Raw genomic sequence first — 18,523 nt, 5'->3', positions numbered from 1 at the left:
AAAAAAACAGAGCGAGCAATCAATCAAAATGCATGTGATCTTCATGGTATTGTACCACATTTAGTGCCGAGTCATTCAGACTACCAAACTGAGTGCTCTCTATGGAATGTTGCAGAGGGGGTTAGAATCACTACTCTTCAATATGGCCATAGAGGAAGATTTAAGATGTCCAAGGATGGAATGCTGGCGGCTGAACAGCTGATAAATATGGAAATAAAAACCATTAACTGTAAAAGTAGATTTTCACATTTTCTTTTTTTTTTTTCTTCAATCGATTTTTCCTTTTTCAACAGTTTATGTTTTTATGCCATATAATTAGGGGAGATAACTTTATGTCATATAATTAGGGGAGATAACTTCATTTTACTTGTAAATCCTCTTCTTTGTCACTTGATCACTGAATGCTATTTTTGTACTAATGACTTTTGTACATTTTGCTATCAATCACTTCATGCCTTTAATGTTCAATGTTACAATAAGGATACACACCTTCATTCCATTTCTTTATACAAAACGAGAACAGTTAACTCTAATACGAAGCTGTTCTCAACAAATAAGGCATCATTTTTCCATCTCTCTCACTCTCTTTAACTTAATTCTGAAACGCATTTCAACATTGTTTTCTCTTTATCAGAGAGAGGGATGTTAAAATGGATTTTGGCATTAATAATGCCAAATAAGCAAGACTTTAATATTATAAATTAAAATAAATGAGATACAGATAAATTGACTATAATACGGAGTTCAGAAAAAAGGAATTTCTTTGATTCCTCAATTTCCTATAAATATGAGCAACCAAATCAAGTTTAGAAATTTTGAATTCTGTTGTCAATTTGCTCAACAAAAGTTGATATAATAACCTCAGAATAATTTGAGTCTGTAAGGATGTTTTTGTTCTAAAACAAAAAGTAATAATTGTAACTTCTTTTACCTTTAATTGCTGTTAATTTTTTTCTGTCGAGTGGCGTATGATTTTTATCTTTATGTGTACGAATACCTAATCCACTGGCAGCAACTAATTCATCTCGGGTAAATATTGCATCGACCATCTGAAAAGAAAAGAAAAATAATATGAAAAAAAAAATAGGATAATAAAATTTTTTTAAATTTATTTACATAATCAATTTTATCAATTAAAACCATATGACATCAAAGTCCATTTTTGTCAAAGCAAGAAATAATGGTTTTGTATGATTGTTGCATTATTGTCATAGTTCATGATTAGTCACTTTCTTTAGACATACAAGACAAAACTTACATTTTGTTTATTATTTTTTTGTATTATTTCACTTCAGTCGAAGTTTTCAGAAATCAAGGGGCCTACAACCTGGGACTAACACTTGAACTCTATATGAGATACATAGATATTCGAATGTTCCACTTAAGTTCTTTATCTCTCAAACACGGAGTTAGTAAAGAGGTTGAGACATAATTTTCCTCTCCCCAATTAACCATTTTCATATGTTGTAGTATATCTTTCGTTTTGGTCTCTTGGTCTTACTAGATTCCAGGACAAGAATTTATCTAGTCTGGAGGAGTATCCAGCTTCGTGCTATTACTTGAGGTAACATCACTTGGAGAAGGTGCACCATTCCTCGTAAAAGCTAATATGGGTTAGCCATAGTGAGGAGATCTTATTTGGGTTGTGAATACTATGTGATTTTGAATATTTGGTCAGGGTTTACTTCTATGGAAAAAGTATCCTCATGCCAGATTGTTCTGACAAACAAGGTACAGAGAGACCTTAGACACTCGAGGATAATGTCTAGTAGGCATTCGAGTTCTCTCCAATAGGCATTCAAGTTCTCTCTCTTTATTATTTTTTTTTTTTTTTCATTTTTCTTAAACTTTTTCTGCTAGGGGATGGGACATCCAACCAGATGTCTGACATTTACCCCTATTTTAGTGAGTCCAACCAAGAGATCTTTTCAGGATTCTAGCCGTCCCTTTCAGTGCAATCGTTTGTATTTCACTTGCACTTGGTTCACCGGGTATGCTTGCTATGTACTTTTTAAAGTTCTTTTTCATAAGCCCAGTTGCTCCTATGATGACTGGTATAATTGAAACGTCTTTTAATTTCCAATTTCGTTTCATATCATACATAAGTCCTTGATACTTTGTAATCTTTTCCCTCTCAACTCTGTTAAGCCCTGTATCATTGGGTACACTGACCTCTATTACGGTCGCTTTTTTGTTTGCTCTGTCCCAAATCACTGTTTGTGCATGCGTATGGTGTTACAAGTGAATTATTTCATGTGTTCGGCTGTGTAAATACATCCATCTATTAGGATCTCAGTTTGTGTTTCAAATTATTTCCACTCTCTTTCTCTTTGATCTATGTCGATTCATCTGTATCAGCTCTTCTTGATGGCATCAAAGATTTCTATCTTTCATCACAAGTCTACATTGTTTTCCAAATTTCAAATTATATTTCTGACCGGAATCCATTTTGTGTTGTTAAATTTTTTTTTTTTTTTTTTTACATGGGGGTCACCAATTATCAAGGCCCAAAGCCCACTTAGGGATAAGCGTTATTGCATGTACAGTAATCAATGAGATAGTATTGTAGTGATCATTAGTATTGAGGGTTTTGATAGAGTGTCTTACTTAAGGGGGCGGTTCGTCAGGAGTTTGTTTATGTTGGACTTGAAGACGTTCAAGTTGTAGTCATGTGAGAAACAGGCAAGCGGCAGAGAGTTCCACTGGCGTGCAGTTCTAAGAAAGAAACTTTGCTCATGGAATCTACGTTTGGATTTAGGCACAGATAAAGAGTGGGGAAAATTATTGACAGTAGTTTCAGCCAGACGGGTGTTTCTCATGAAAGATTGGCGAGGGGGGGACGAGGGATTGGAGCTCAGACGAGCACCTGCCATGGAAATAGCGATAAAACAAAGACAGGCTTGCAACATCTCTTCTGTGGGAGAGAGGTTGCAGGGAAGAGAAAAGGGCATCCCCCACTAAACCACAAAGTCTATTTTGTACTCTGTCAAGGCAGGATAGGCTGTTTTTAGCAGCTCCTGCCCAGATGTGGCAGCAGTACTCCATCCTTGGACGTACCTGGCCTTTATAAAGATAGAGAATTGCATCAGTAGTGAGATATCTTCTGGAGCGGTAGAAGGATCCCACCATTTTCCCAGTGTCCCTGGCAACAGATTTGATGTACGTGTTCCATTTTAGATCAGGAGTAAAGGTCAAACCCAGAAGCTTGTCAAAACATGGAGCCTCTTCAAGACGAGAGCCATCCATTTCAATAGATGCCAGATGTTTTAAATTCTCATAAACTATTTGACCTCTCTGTACCTTGATTGACATTCAAAATTCCTAACACAATTTTGTTTTAATATTTCTTTACAACAAATTTGACTACCATCTTAAGTGCTTTCTTTATTGTCAGTAAAGCTTATAAATAAATAATGTTCACTCTCCTTCCTATAGGACAATGTGGTTTTTCCAAAATGATGTCAGATAACAAGAAAAAAGAAAGCATTAGTCTCTCTCTCTCTCTCTCTCTCTCTCTCTCTCTCTCTCTCTCTCTCTCTCTCTCTCTCTCTCTCTCTCGTTTAAGATATGATTAGGAAAAACACTAACTTTTTGAAGACTTCCTTCAAAAGATATGCAGTGCAGATAGAAGAACATTTAAGCATAAAAAGAAATAATAAACTTGTGAAGTTGATTTTATTGTTTTGCTTTTAATATGTAGATTGCTACACATAGGTGATGCTTATTTGGTTACTACGACTATGCTTTATTTTGCTACAGTTAATGACTAACATAACATCGATGAGATATAGTCACCAATAGTAAAATGGTTACTAAAGATAGAAGAAGCAGACAATATACACACTGTCTATAATTACTCATGACAGATGATAATTCTAAGAGTCACGGCAACTATTGACACGTGAAACATCATGACCTCACAATAGCTGGTCAGCATATTTGCATATTTCGATTAAATAATTATCCTGTAAAACATATAAAATTGATATTTTACCTTATTTAAAAGATATTTTATTTTATCGCCACGCCTCTCATCTGCAGAAATGATGATGTCCTTCAGTTTCATGTAGTCTATTTGTAAATTCTTCAGCGTCGTTGTTCCCTAAAATGTAAAAAAAATAATCTCCAAATATCTTCATGCGCAACGGTTACAAACTTGAGAATTTTTATGTAAAACTCTGGAACATTATAAGACAATTCTAATATGAATTTATGAAGCCTTAAACTTAATCTTGTTTTAACTGTGTAGTTTTAGTACTATTTATTACTTTTTAGTATATTTTATTATTTTTAAATATTATTTATTACTGTTTATTATTTATTTTTTATTACAATTTATTACATTTTATAAAGTATTTGTAGTATTTTAGTTTTATTTCTTTGCACATTTTCTTTAACTTATGTAGAAAAAGAAATAAGATTTTAGTTAGGACATCTCTTTTTATATTCATCAATTAAAAATATGAATTATTCCCCTTGTTTATTTTGATTTTTTTTTTCAGTCATATTAACAGAGATTACATAATTTTTAAATGAACCATAACAAAGTACATTATTATATTGCCAATAACATAGAACAACAATAACAAATGAAAATTTGCTAGATCAGAATCAGTTTGTTATGTTAGTTTAAATACTAAGTTTTTCAGTTTGTGGAAATGGAAGACAGCCCACCCACTCCCTCCTGAATAGATAGCATCTCGGTATCATAAATGGCATTCGACCGACTGGGCCGAGGGAGATGGCCACCGTGGTTTTAGCCTCGAATGTTCAAGAAAAAAAAAAAAAAAAAAAGCTAAGTAAAAATTTTAACTGTTTCGCATGAAATTAAAGCAAATATTCTTTACATTTCCAGGCATATTGTAACCGATAATTTTTCTCCACATAAATAGACTATTTCGCAGTTTACAATCCCATCTCACTTAAATAATAAATCAATGCTATATAGTAAGAAAAGAATCGGTAAAAAAAAAAATTTATGCTAATTTATTTAGAAGACAGTAGAACTTTATTTACGTATGATACTTAATATAATCAGCAATCGAAAGGCGGAAAAAAAATAGTTTTGAGAAAAAAAAAAACAAATAAAAAAAATTAGATAAAATAAATTAAATAAGAAATCAAAGTGACCTCTCCCCTCCCCCCACCTCGTAAACTGCCATTTCCTCGCCGCACACCTGTTCCGGGTGTGTGTTTTCCTAGCTATAAAGCTTATACTTTTCTTGATCCGTCACTTCATCGAAACACCAGGATGAGGGGCTCCTATGTCTTAGTCAACAATTCATCAATTTGTACAATTGTTTGTAAACTGATATCGTTAAAACATTAGATAAGTTCTGTTTCATTCCAACAACCTTACACGCTTCGTTTCTTGACAAATTAGCCAACCACATTACAAACAGATTTCCTTTTACGATAGAGGCTGGAACTGAAGCAGTATACTTAATATGTACAATACGTGCGTACTAAACTAAACCACCCTTTCTACCTATATCTAATCGCCTATACTGAATCCTCATCAGCTCACAACTCTCTGTATCCTCGGACTCTTAACTTCTCAAATCTTACATCACTAAGACATTCTTCTGCATAGATACAAAAATTTCTCCCGAGCAGTTCAACATCCAGTGATCATATATCTAATCCCCATTTAATTCCTTATATCACTTTGAATTTTACCTTAAATTTTCATTCTATCCCTAAGCTAAGTAGAACACCTCATAATACTCTATTCAACTACTTCTAAAAATTAGATAAACTCAGTTACAATATCAGAAGTGCTTTGTGCCTGACCTAGTTTACGGACTTGTACAATAAACCACGACACTATGTACCTATAATTCCTCTCAAAACCACAAAAATACCACTGCTAGTATGCTACGTATATCCTATAGCTACTTTACCTCCAAGATGACTGCCTTGTCTGTTTTGCATGACAAACTTCTTTTTTTTTCGTCTTTTTTTATATATACTTAAATTCTCTCTCTCCTGATCACTAACCAATCAACTGCTCTATTTCCTAAGTTGCCACTAAATCTAATCCGTTGCACGTAACTTAGAGGCGTCCTTGCTCTCAGCTCTTGACCCTAAATGACTCGTAAATCGATACACATTAACACCTAAAGATTTCTTAGGTATGCTTTTGATTATAACTTCTAACCCATAACAAAGCTTCTAAGTAAATACTTACTAGCCATAGTCCTATACATAGATTTAAAGTGATCTACAATGAACAGCAACCCTTAATATCTTTTTAATAAGAGATAGTATTGCAATAATTATTACACAAACTGAACCGGTACTCATTATAATACAAGCTTCTGGATATTAAGAGAAAGGCGAAGCTATCCTCCTTCGTTAGAAGTCTGAAGGCAACTTACTCATTGTCTAAATTTCCATGCATTCGTATACAGTGAAAACATGCTACTTATCCATCCATCTATATTTAACTATACTTACAGAATACGCCATAACCTATATTTATCAGGTATAACTGTACTCCAAATCAAATGTTCTCTTGTATCTATATTGAGCATATATCTTATCTTTCAGTCATATTAAATATTCAGTTTGGGCACCAAATCATAATTTCTAATATCAAGTAAATCATACTTTAACACTTTATCCTATTCCTAAACTTACTAAACTATATCTAACCATACATTCCTAAACTTACTAAACTATATCTAACCATACATTCCTAAACTTACAAAACTATATCTAACCATACATTCCTAAACTTATAAAACTATACCTAACCATACATTCCTAAACTTACAAAACTATACCTAACCATACATTCCTAAACTTACAAAACTATACCTAACCATACATTCCTAAACTTACAAAACTATATCTAACCATACATTAACTCGTCTCTCTCAAACCAATGCTGTTGCAAATTTAGTTGCTTCCACTGCATGAATTTTTACCTATCCCCTCTCCCATTAAAAATGAAAATGGAAAACATAGTAATGTCCCTTTTTAACTACTTTGGAGGAGTGAAATTTTTCAGTAGATATTAACTTAAATAATCAATTACTATTAACTACTCATGCGAGGTCGCAGAAATACCTGGATTAGGACCCAGTCGCGGGGCAAACCCTCTCAGTGCTGAAGGACCCGTAGATCTTCCCAGGTCATCCATCTAGGAGAAGGAAAACTCTGAAGCTAAACCTAGAGGAGGAAGGCCTCTTCATTCCTGGACGACAACCTTCCTAGAGCTGGTGACTCGAACAAATCACCGGTTGGCAAACCTAAACTGCTTAAGGATAGGCTCTGTCTATCATCTGGCTTTCATACTCCTTCTTTGCCTATTAGCCAGGTGTAGAGGTGCTATCACAGGGACTCGTCTTAATCACCCAATGGTTGACCTTGTTTCCTGACTAGGGCAATGAACGCTGCTTTTCCCCACACATTCCATCCCCCTAAACTGGAGTGCAGTTGGATTGGGCTGCCTAATGGATTGAGGGTACCGGATTGACAGTTCCTGGCTGCTGTTTCCAACTGATAGTACAGGAGCCCTAACTCTTTGGTAGTGCTTAGAGCGGCTACTCCATCAACACTTGTATAATATTGGGATGTTTGCATTGCCATGTCGTGCATGGAAAAGGACCCTGCACTCATCTCCGGTGGGCTTTCCTGAGGCCACAATCCTGTGGGTGAGGACAGGTGATGGTCTACTTGTATTGCCTGTCTGATATTCTGCACAACCACTTGTCCAGCACCCCCCTTACTCACTCACTCACCCTAACTGAAACTTTTAAATTAAATAAAATGAAATGACAGCTTAAGCAAAAGTTACGTTTAAACAAGGACCAAACTCAAAGAAAACCAACCTGCTTCCTCCCTTGAGGCTTGCATTTACGAATATCCGTGGGCTTAGAACTAACTTAGATGATGTTGAATCATTTCTCCTTGTAAACACCCCGGATATCTTAGCATTAAGTGAAACTAACCTTCACTCCTCCATTCCCTCTAACCACTTTAATATGCCTGGTTATCTCCCACTCTGTCGTAAGGACTCGGATAGACATATGCATGGGCTTGGAGTCTATATTCGTAACACCCTCCCCCTAACTAGAGAAATAAAACTAGAATCAGACGACCAGGCCTTTACGTGCTTCAGACTAAATATACAACATAATATTAGCTACTTGTATTTTCTCTACCGCTCTCCCTCAACCCAGGACTGTACCCTAATAAACAAAGTCTCTGACAACATAGATATAGCACTCTCCCTCGATACTAGCACACAAGTACATGTATTTGGTGATTTCAATATCCACCACAGTAACTGGCTAGGATTCTCTAATTACACAGACGTAGCTGGTAGCACAACACATAGCTTCTCTATATCTCATTCCCTATCTCAGATGGTTACATTTCCGACACATTTCCCAGACCAGCAAGATCAACATGCCTCACTTCTAGATCTCTTTCTGACAACAGTTTCCGATGATTGTACAACAAATGCTCACAGCCTACTTGGGAATGCTGATCATGCTGTGATAATGGTAGAAATCACCCTAAATTCTCGCCCTAAAACTGAAAACCCACAACTCAAAACAACGAGGTATTACAAAAAGGCTGACTGGGAAGCCATCAGGGATCTCATCAGAGATGTCACATGGCAAAATATCTTTTCTCTTCCAGCGGAACAGTGTGCAAATGAGACCACTGAATGGTTCAAAACTGCAATTGAAGCACATGTTCCCACACGGAAATTCTATAGCAAGTCCCACTCTCCCCAATGGTTTACTTCTGCTTGTACAGCTGCCATTTGTCAAAGGCAGCATGCGTTCCACAGATTCAACGAACATAAGTCCAGCTCAAACAAACAGAAGTATATAGAAGCTAGAAATAATTGTAAGAGAGTGATAGTGACTGCTAAGACAGATTACTCTTAAACCACCAGAAAACGCATTGAAGCACAGAAATTAGGAACCCGGGATTTTTGGAAAATCTACAACAGCGTAGTAAATAATGGGCAGTCAACGATTCCCCCACTATCAAACAATCATGAGGTTGCTTGCACGGCAACTGACAAGGCTAATCTGCTTGCCAGTCGGTTTGCCTCAAACTCCACACTGGACCCGGCACACCACTCCCTCCCTGACTTTCCTTTGCGGACAGACGCCACACTAGACGATTTGAAAATCACCTCTTCTCAGGTACATGGTATTATAAAAAACCTAGACACTTCAAAAGCATGTGGACCAGATCTCATCCCGGCTGTGCTATTAAAAAATGCTCTGCCGAGGTTGCTCCAGTTCTCTCCAAACTTTACAATAAATGCCTCAACGAATCTTGCTTTCCCGACTGCTGGAAAACCGCTTTTGTGTTACTAGTCTTCAAGAATTCTGGCAAAAGAACTAACCCACTAAATTATCACCCCATTAGCCTCCTCCCACTTTTCGCCAAAATATTTGAGTCCTTAGTTAATCAAGCCCTAGTCCAGCACCTAACAGCTGCTAAACTCCTGACTGACAAACAATATGGATTCAGGACAGCCCGTTCAACAGCAGATATCTTAACTGTAGTCTCTGAACGTATATACCGTTCACTGGACAAAACAGGGGAAGGTAGAGCGGTAGCCCTTGATATATCTAAGGCTTTTGACAGGGTATGGCATGATGGTCTTCTAAGGAAAATTAGATCATATGGAATCACTGGAAAAATACATAATGTAATTAAATCCTTCTTAAGTTAGAGAAAAATCCAAGTTGTCCTCGGCGGTCGTACATCTAAACAATATGACATAAATGCGGGAGTACCTCAAGGGTCTATCCTTGGACCTCTATTATTCCTGATATTCATAAATGACCTCCCTGATAAAATTGTTTCGGAGATGGGTATATTTGCCGATGACACCACTCTCTATAACAGATATGAGGGGAAAACAAATGAACACATTTCCAAGGAAATGGCAGAAACACTAGAGGATGACCTCCAATCAGTAGTGGAATGGAGATAAAAATGGATGGTCACATTCAATGCTGCTAAGACTAAGCTTGTTTCCTTCAATAACTACAAGAAACATTCTCTACCACCAATAGCAATGGCCAAGAACACATTGCCTGAAAGTACTTCTTTTAATCTCCTTGGCCTAATGTTTACAGGGAATATGAACTGGAATAGATACATTGAGAGCATTGCCAAGGCTGCTGCAAGGAAGGTTGGCTCCCTCTACCATGCTAGAAAACTACTTACACCTAAAAGTAACCTGTACCTCTATAAGGCCACCATTCGCCCATGTATGGAGTACTGTTGTCACATCTGGGCTGGTGCATCTGCTGCTTGTCTCTCCCTCCTGGACAGGGTTCAAAAGAGAGTCACCAACCTGATAGGTCCTAAACTGTCATCTAGGCTTCAGCCTCTGTCCCATCGACGAGATGTTGCATCCCTCTTTCTGTTCTACAAATACTTTAATGGTGAATGCTCTGATGAAGTGAAAACACTTGTACCTCCTCGACGTAACTACCCTCGAAAAACCCGACAAGCCACTAAGTCTCACCCCTTTACAGTAGAGATCCCTAGGTGCAAGAAAGCCTTTTACTCCAATAGTTTCTTCCTCAGAACTGCAGATCTTTGGAACTCCCTTCCGGGATTCTGCTTTCCCCACTGTACTGATATGCAGAAGTTCAAGTGTAATGTGAACAAACATCTTTCTACTCATCTCCCTTCATAATGGCCCTGCAAATTATGTCCCTGATAGTAGCCCCCTGCTTCAAAGTGGCACTGTGCCTTGTTTGGGGTGAAAATTGAATTTAAAAAAAAAAAAAAAAAAAGTGTAACTCAACTTTTTGAGTGTGCAAGAAATGCAGTGGAATTACAGGAAGAAAAACTGTTCGTATGCAGGAAATATAAGACAATGGAGACAGATGAGAACTCATATATTTGGATCGCAAAGCTATTGAGATTGTCCAGAAGTTTTGTTGCCTTGATGATACCAGGGAAAACAGATGTTGAATCGAATTTGATGATCAACAAACGGATGAGAGTGTTTGAGTTTGCAGATGTAGAAATGCTATTTCGATCCAACTTTTAAAATATCACAAAATAACTTTAGCTGTTTGATTAATGATAAATACCATTTAAAGATACAAAATATTTTTTAATAAAGTCTGTTTTATTTTTTTTCGCCCAATTAAAAACCAAAACGAAAATCTCACCCTGACAATAGTTGGTTGTGCACTTGATATCATGGGGTTGATCTTAAAATCTGGCAAAGTTCCTAAACTCTGTGGCTGTGGTGGTGGTGGTGGTGGTGGTGGTAGTGATGATGATGGTTGTGATGATAACGGCTGCAAAGGTGATGATTGCAGAAGTGGCAGGGTGGAGCCCGTGGCTTCTAAAGAATTTTGTATACCTTCCTCCTCCACATCATCATCATCATCAATGATCAGTTCTGACTCTCCTTTTTGGGATTTTAAAGCTGTTACTACTCCTTCAAGCCAATTGCTGATTGTAGTTCGTTCTTGGTCAGAACTTGGCATCAGAATTTCTAAAGAAATACAAAAGAATTTCATTTATTCATTTCAAACTCAAAAATTTGAAAGATTCCAAAACTCAATATCACCTATTTATATCCTAAATGTGAATTAATCAACGTTTGTTTCCCCCAGGCTCGTACTTTAACTAGCGGAGGTACCCAGCATTGCCCGAGTGTGGTGAGGGTGTGTTGGAGGGGGGGGACAAAACAAAATGGAAAATAAAGAATAAGCGAGCATAATAACCCTGTTTAAATATTATAACTGTTTTTAAATCGAAAAAAAAAAAAACAGCGAACCTGATGCAAAATAAAGAATAAACGAACCATGTTAAAACTTTTTTTTAAAATTTGAAAAATAAAAAAACAGCGAACGTGATGGAAAAAAAAACGAACGAAAAACATGGCATCAGGTAAGGGTGAAGGGGGGAGTTTTTGGCCAACTTTTCAATATTTGTCGTCCAAAGCTTCAAAATGATACTGATTTTGTGAAAATCTGTCACCTCTGCCAAAAGTTTTGCGAGACATACATGCATACATTTAAATAGACAGGTGAGATTTTTATTATAGATAACATAGAATACATGTTAAAATATACTTTAGTTGTGGGATTAAGTTATGTTTGAATCAAAGTTGCTAAGTAAACAAGTCATCTATCTTTTAGTTTTTTTCTCTCATTTCTTCTCACTCTATGCAGGTTAAATCACTAATATTACTTAATCTTAGCATTTTTTCAGTATGGCCATGTAATTTACATATGTGTGTTTGTATGCACCACAAACACATGTAAATTAAATAGCAAAATAATCTCTCTTTATAAGAATATTTCTATGTAATAATTATAATAATAATAAAAATACTTCTATATAATAATGATGATAAGGATGATAAAATAAAAAACTTACTTTTAATTCTGCAAGAAGAACATCTTACAAATTGTTTCTGAATTTTTTAATGAAATCAAAGTAGAATCAAGACTTAACACATCACGTCTAAATCTACACAATATATTATACTACCTTATAATACATGAATTAATCAAGGATCACTCCAAAAGTGTAGCCTTCTATTTTATTTTTTACTCAAAAAATTGAAGAGCTACGAAGACAGGAGTGATATCATTAAAATAAACAACCTTTTGTGCTCCAGACTCTATTTTTTTTATATTGTCACTATCATTCTCAATGTACTTTTGCCAGAAATTCAATGACACTTCTCTGCTTCTGATGCACGTCCATGATACAGGTTGCTTTCTTAGAGTCTCACATTGTTAATATCTGCAACAGAGAGATGAAACTTTCAAGCCATGAATGCATAAGTTCAGTCATCATAACAATGTAATCTGCAATCTCCTTTGGTCTATTCGGTGTTTCATCCTTTCAGGTATCATCAGTGCAGGGAATCATGATTACCATCGGTTGGGAGATTCAAACGTGGCCACGATACCATCTCTGACTCCATTAGCAAGGAACAAACTGTTTATCATGGTGAGAATATAGCTGAAATTAACATTTACATAAATCATATACGTCACAATTACCGCCGGTAGCCACAAAGCCATCTCTGACTCCATTAGCAAGGAACAAACGATTCTGCCAATAAATAAATACTTTATAAAGCACAACGTTATAAAGACAATCTATAGTGATTTAGCGACCGGAAATCATGATCTCACACAAGGCAAAGCCAACCACCACACACAAACATGCACACCTGCATACACAAAAAACACACCTGCACACACAAAAAACACACAGACACACACATGCACACTCGTAAACACGTGGACATGCGCACACACGCACAGATGCATATACACAAACAAACAAACACACGCACATGCATGCACACACTATGCAAATAGTCAGGAATAGACAGTTTAAAAGCTTCAAAATCACATATAAGGACATTTTGGAAGTATATAAACTGTCAATTTCTGGTTATGATTAAATGTTAGAGTTAAACAATATAGTTCACTGTGTAAGGTTTCAGCAAAATCCGGGTCTCGGCTATATTATTCATTTTATTTTTTTTATTTACCATATAAAGAAAGAATTTTAGTCAATTGTACTTCAAAAAAAAAAAAAAAAGAAGATCTACATAGTTTAAAAAAAAAGATGAAATAATAACTTATCAACATGTGCCAATGTGTCAAAAAAAACAGTATTTAATAACATGTACAATCTATGTAAACAATAGATTTAGCATAACTATATAAGAACAATTAACGTCTACAGTATATTTAATGTAAATCTATGGTCCAATCTTGCCTGATTTTACGAAAAACACTCGTCTATCTGAAACCACTATCAATAATTTCCCCACTCTTATCTGTGCCTAAATCTAAATGTAGATTCCATGAACAAAGCTTCTTTTTTAGAACTGCACTCTTCCATTTGCCTGCTTTCCAGCTGACTACAATATGGTCGTCTTCAAGTCCAACATGAACAAGTTCTTGATGAGCTGTCCCCTTAAGTAATTCTTTACCAGATTTCCACTACAAACGATTATTACATTTTCTCATTGACTTCCATACACTCATTAACCCTTATCCTCGAGTGGCCTCGGTCTGATAAGTGGTAACTCCTTTGTAAAAAAAAAAAAGAAATAATATAAAGTTAAATATTTCTGCTATACATTACAAATAACACTTTATCTATTGTGTATATATAAAGAAAAGTTTTTACATACCACACCAATCGCAGCATTTTCCCTGAAGTTGTTGCAGTTGTTCCAGCGCTTGTTTCAGAGTTTGATTTTCATTTTCTAATTCTTTGATTCTTTTTTTTAATACTTCCTTGTCGTCTTCCTCTGCTTTTATGAACATTAATTGTGAGGCAGACATGATGATCTGTAACAAAATGAAAACACACAAATGCTTCACCTTTTATGTTTTGCAATTCATGCGCACAGTATTCTTAATATATAAGATGAAACGTGACACTGGATATTGTGCTATAAAATAAGAGAAAATGAACAGAAATATAAATGGAGGATCATGAGAGACTTAACAAGGATTAAATGAAAAACTCAGACTATAATCTCGATTTATAATACTAGATGTACCTACCTGGAATTGATTAGAAAAGAGTCAAGTTATTCTAATTTTTAATGTTTATTTTAAACTTATACAGAAAAAGAAATAAAATTTTAGTTGTAGACAAATAATGAGTTACATCATTTGACTTATGCTTAGGATTGACTGCTTACAAATGATGTTATGAGATTTTTTTAAATATTGAAATTTAAAAGTACTCAGATATTGCCTATTTTTTTTTCACTGCATTGCAAGAATATGTTAAAAAAATAAAAATTCATTATCCCTGTTAAAAAAGTATGCAGAAAATTGTAACTCTATTGAAAGTTGTCTTTTTTATTACTAACATAAGCTGATTTTTATTTTTAGGTGATTATCTAAAAATGTTTCATATTACCAGTCATCTAGATTAGACTAAGTAATTTTAAAATAAATTACAGAAAAATGTTATTATATTGCCAATAACATGGTACATTAATAACAAATGAAAATTGGCTAGTTTGAAGCAAAATTTGACTTGTCATTTTAAATATTATTTTCATCTAACTTTTAACATCTAACACAATAACTTTATATGTTAGACTAGCCTGGGTGCCCGGCATTGCCCAGGTGTTTGGAGGTGTGTGTTGAGCAAAAAAAAAAAAAAAAAATGATAGTAGGCAGACAGGCTCGAACCGTACCACGAAGGAGGAAAGGAATGTAAAAAAAAAGAAATGTGACATCTTTGCTGTTGTGTCCATTGCCAAACCGGAAGTGACAAAGGTTTAAATTAAGGCTAGTCAATCAAAAAGTGATGACTTTCGAAAATATCGGCGAAAAAAGTGACCCCTTCCTGTAGAAAAGTGCCCAGTTGAGGGTGAAAGAATTAATGTTTATAGCCAATTTTTCAATATTTGTCGTCTGGAGGGTTGAGCTTGAAAACAATACTGATCTCGTGAAAATCCGTCAGCTCAGTCGAAAGTTTTAGGCAGACATACATACATGCATGCATGCATACATTTAAACAGACAGGTGATATTTATATTATAGACTAGCAGGGCTACCCGGCGTTGCTCGGGACCGTATAAACAATGAAAAAACAAAAGCAGATATTGAATATATGTTTTATTCTTAGGGGAGAGGAATCTTTCATCTCTATGTATTATTTGTTTTATCTACCCTAGGACTGGTATTGTTCATGTTTTATCCCTAGTGTAGGTAATTTACAGCATGTACATGAAATTGTTTTACCTTAGGGAGAAGAGAACAGGTAATATACAACATAATGTGTCTATATTACATCCCTGGCAACGCCTAGAAACCAGCTAGAACATGTATTTCAGTCAATCTTTATTACATCTTGGGCTATGCCGGGAAACCAGCTAATCTCTATTTAGTGACTTGACCACCAAAATACCTCCCTAAGTGTGTCCTTTCTTTTGAACTTATTAGATATAGGTATCTAGAAATGTGTGTGAAATTTTGTTGAATGCATTGTTCACTATGATTTTCTTATTGTTCTACACAATATCAACTGTAGCGAAATAAAACAGTAAACTTAGTGTAGTGTTAGAATAAAGAGCAAAGGAAAAAATTAGAATCATATTCTGTAATTACAAATCTAAATTTGCTAGCGTGTACCAGTATTTGCCAGGTTGTGGAAATTTGGAATTTATAACATATGTAGTGGCCTTTTCCTAGATACCTATTTTTATAATTGTTTCAGTACATTGCTACAAAATGTGACATTTGTTGGCGTTTGTAAAAAAAATCATGAATGTGCTTATATTCCAAAAAAGAAAATATCAGTGCACAGTATTGAAAGTGTTTGAGATTCAAAAGTCTGTAACATTTCTACTAACTTCATAAGATGTCATGTGAGAAACTTAATTGAATATCAAGACATTATCTGAAGCGTTTTTATTTTGGTGTAACGTATGTGTTTACAGTGAACCTTAACTTTTAATAAACAGATTGGTATGCAATGACATAGGCTAGGAATCTTAGACAAAATATATATAAATTGGAAAAATGTGTGAACAAATGAAAAAAAAATGATCCGCTCTACTTGATGACATCAAGCACAGTAATATTTTAGTGAAGAAAATATGAAATTGATGTTCAGTGATTAGTTTGGATGAATGAGAAAATGTAATTGTTTGATGCATAAAAAATAACTCATTTGCTGTATTTGATATTAAGCAGCAAAAAAATAGTGATTTGAATATTTAGGAAAACATCAAATCAGATTATGTAAAAAAAAAAGATGAAATTAGAAAATATATATTTTCTGTTTATGAGTTTTGCCAATCAAAATTTTGTGGCAGAAATTGGGTGATTACCATGCAATTTTATTTTGGTAAAATTCTTAAATTATTTCAATGTTTATTATAATTTCTTATTAGTGACTTGTTATCATCAAAATCCGCCCCAAAGAGTGTCCTTTCTTTTATTAGGTATCAGAATAGGTATCCAGATTTCTACTTCTATACAAATATGATATTGTAGTACAGTAAATGTCAAATTGTTTTTCAAGTATTAGTTTGTAACGTTTGTACTGACTTCATCAGATGTCATGTAAGAAACTGAATTCTATGTAAGAAGACTTTATCTGAAGTGTTTTTATTTTGGTATATCATGTGTGATTACACTGTAGTAATTGCGCTGAAAGCATGTTAATTACAAATGACAAAAGTTAAATCAATTTCTGATTCAGCTACACAATATAAACTAAAGGAAATCAAATTTGCAAAATAAAAGCAATATGTAGTTATGGGTTAGTTTGGAGTTAGAATAAAAAGCCAACAAAACAGTTAGTTTGTATTGTGTAGATTGGTCATTTCTGATAGTATTGAGAGTTGTCAATGAAAATCTTAATTTCCGACAAAATACTGAATGTTTCTTGGATACCCATTCGTAAAAAGTACCTTTTTTGGAAAAAAAAAACAAAAAAAACTCCCCGGATCACCTTCACCACCTTAAAAAAAAAAAACTTTATTCTTCAAAAAATGTGCACATTGTTAGTGTAAAAAACAGATTCGCACCACTTGATGAAATCAAGCATAGTAATATTTTAGTAAAGAAAATATGAAATTGATTTTCAATAATTAGTTTGAATGAATATCAGAAAATGTAATTGTTTGATGCATAAGAAAGAACTCATCTGCTGAATTTGATATTAAGCAGCAAAATATTTCAAAACATAAAAATGTGAAACATAACATGAATACTCTCCGTTGTCACTTGAAAACATTGACCTTGGTAGGAAGTTTATTAGATACTGAAATTGTGGTCTTGGTATGGTGTGCTTAATATTATTGTATGCAAAATTTAAAAACACAAAAGAGGGTACAATCAATATTGAAAAAGTAACATCTGTCACAGAAAATAGTAATTTATAAATGTCAAAAGAAATATTATTCTGTACTTAAAATGTTAAACTTACTGTTAACAATAATTTAAAATGGTGATCAGGATGAGTCCAACAACTTAGTCCTTGAGCTTTCTTATTGGTCATAGTAAAAAGAAATTGTAGTCTTTCAAGTTTGTTGGTCGCATTGGGATTCTTGGAATGTATCAACAGATTCCTGCATATGAATCTTTGTTAATTCCACACAATACAAAATATATATACAAAACAAAGTAAAGCAAAGTATAGGGTTAGTTGTGTCCTCTAATTATCAACCAAGTATATGTATTGATAAAAAGATAAAAGCAATGGAAATGTTTATTACAATGTATCAATATTAAATTTTTATCATGAACAACAAATCGAAATAATGATAGATATTTTGTGCTTATACGAAACTGGAATCAAGGATTGTCACCTGTGATTTTATATATGTCAATAGTGCATGCCACTACAAATGATATTAGCCAAATTAAGTTTTGTTTATTTCACCCATTATAAAATATATACACAAAATGCAGTAAACAAAGTTTAGGTTTAGTTAATGATAAGTTTAGGTTCGAGAAATAAGCAAAGAAAAGAAAAAAAGATACATTTGTTTATAGTG

General features: G+C 34.5%; 2 protein-coding genes across 4 annotated transcripts in view; one reads left to right on the top strand and one right to left on the bottom strand.

Moving 5' to 3' along the window:
• The window catches only part of LOC145241499 (serine/threonine-protein kinase 33-like), a 306,331-nt gene that overhangs the window by 89,308 nt on the left and 198,500 nt on the right, over positions 1 to 18,523 (top strand). The gene's annotated exons all lie outside the window — the stretch shown is intronic.
• LOC145241501 (uncharacterized) overlaps positions 1 to 18,523 on the bottom strand; it is a 38,734-nt gene that overhangs the window by 3,882 nt on the left and 16,329 nt on the right. For both annotated transcript variants that reach the window (XM_080104520.1, XM_080104519.1), the window contains exons 2-5: positions 14,183 to 14,342; positions 11,175 to 11,506; positions 3,995 to 4,102; positions 932 to 1,049 (exon numbers count right to left, since the gene is read on the bottom strand). In XM_080104520.1, the coding sequence (XP_079960646.1) occupies positions 932 to 1,049; positions 3,995 to 4,102; positions 11,175 to 11,506; positions 14,183 to 14,336 (712 nt within the window). In that variant the 5' untranslated portion in view covers positions 14,337 to 14,342. The remainder of the gene's footprint in view (positions 1 to 931; positions 1,050 to 3,994; positions 4,103 to 11,174; positions 11,507 to 14,182; positions 14,343 to 18,523) is intronic.

This window comes from Euprymna scolopes, chromosome 20 (genome assembly GCF_053919585.1).
Source record: "Euprymna scolopes isolate OS-2025 chromosome 20, ASM5391958v1, whole genome shotgun sequence".
Taxonomy (NCBI): domain Eukaryota; kingdom Metazoa; phylum Mollusca; class Cephalopoda; order Sepiida; family Sepiolidae; genus Euprymna; species Euprymna scolopes.
This window is presented reverse-complemented; position numbering and strand designations above follow the sequence as displayed.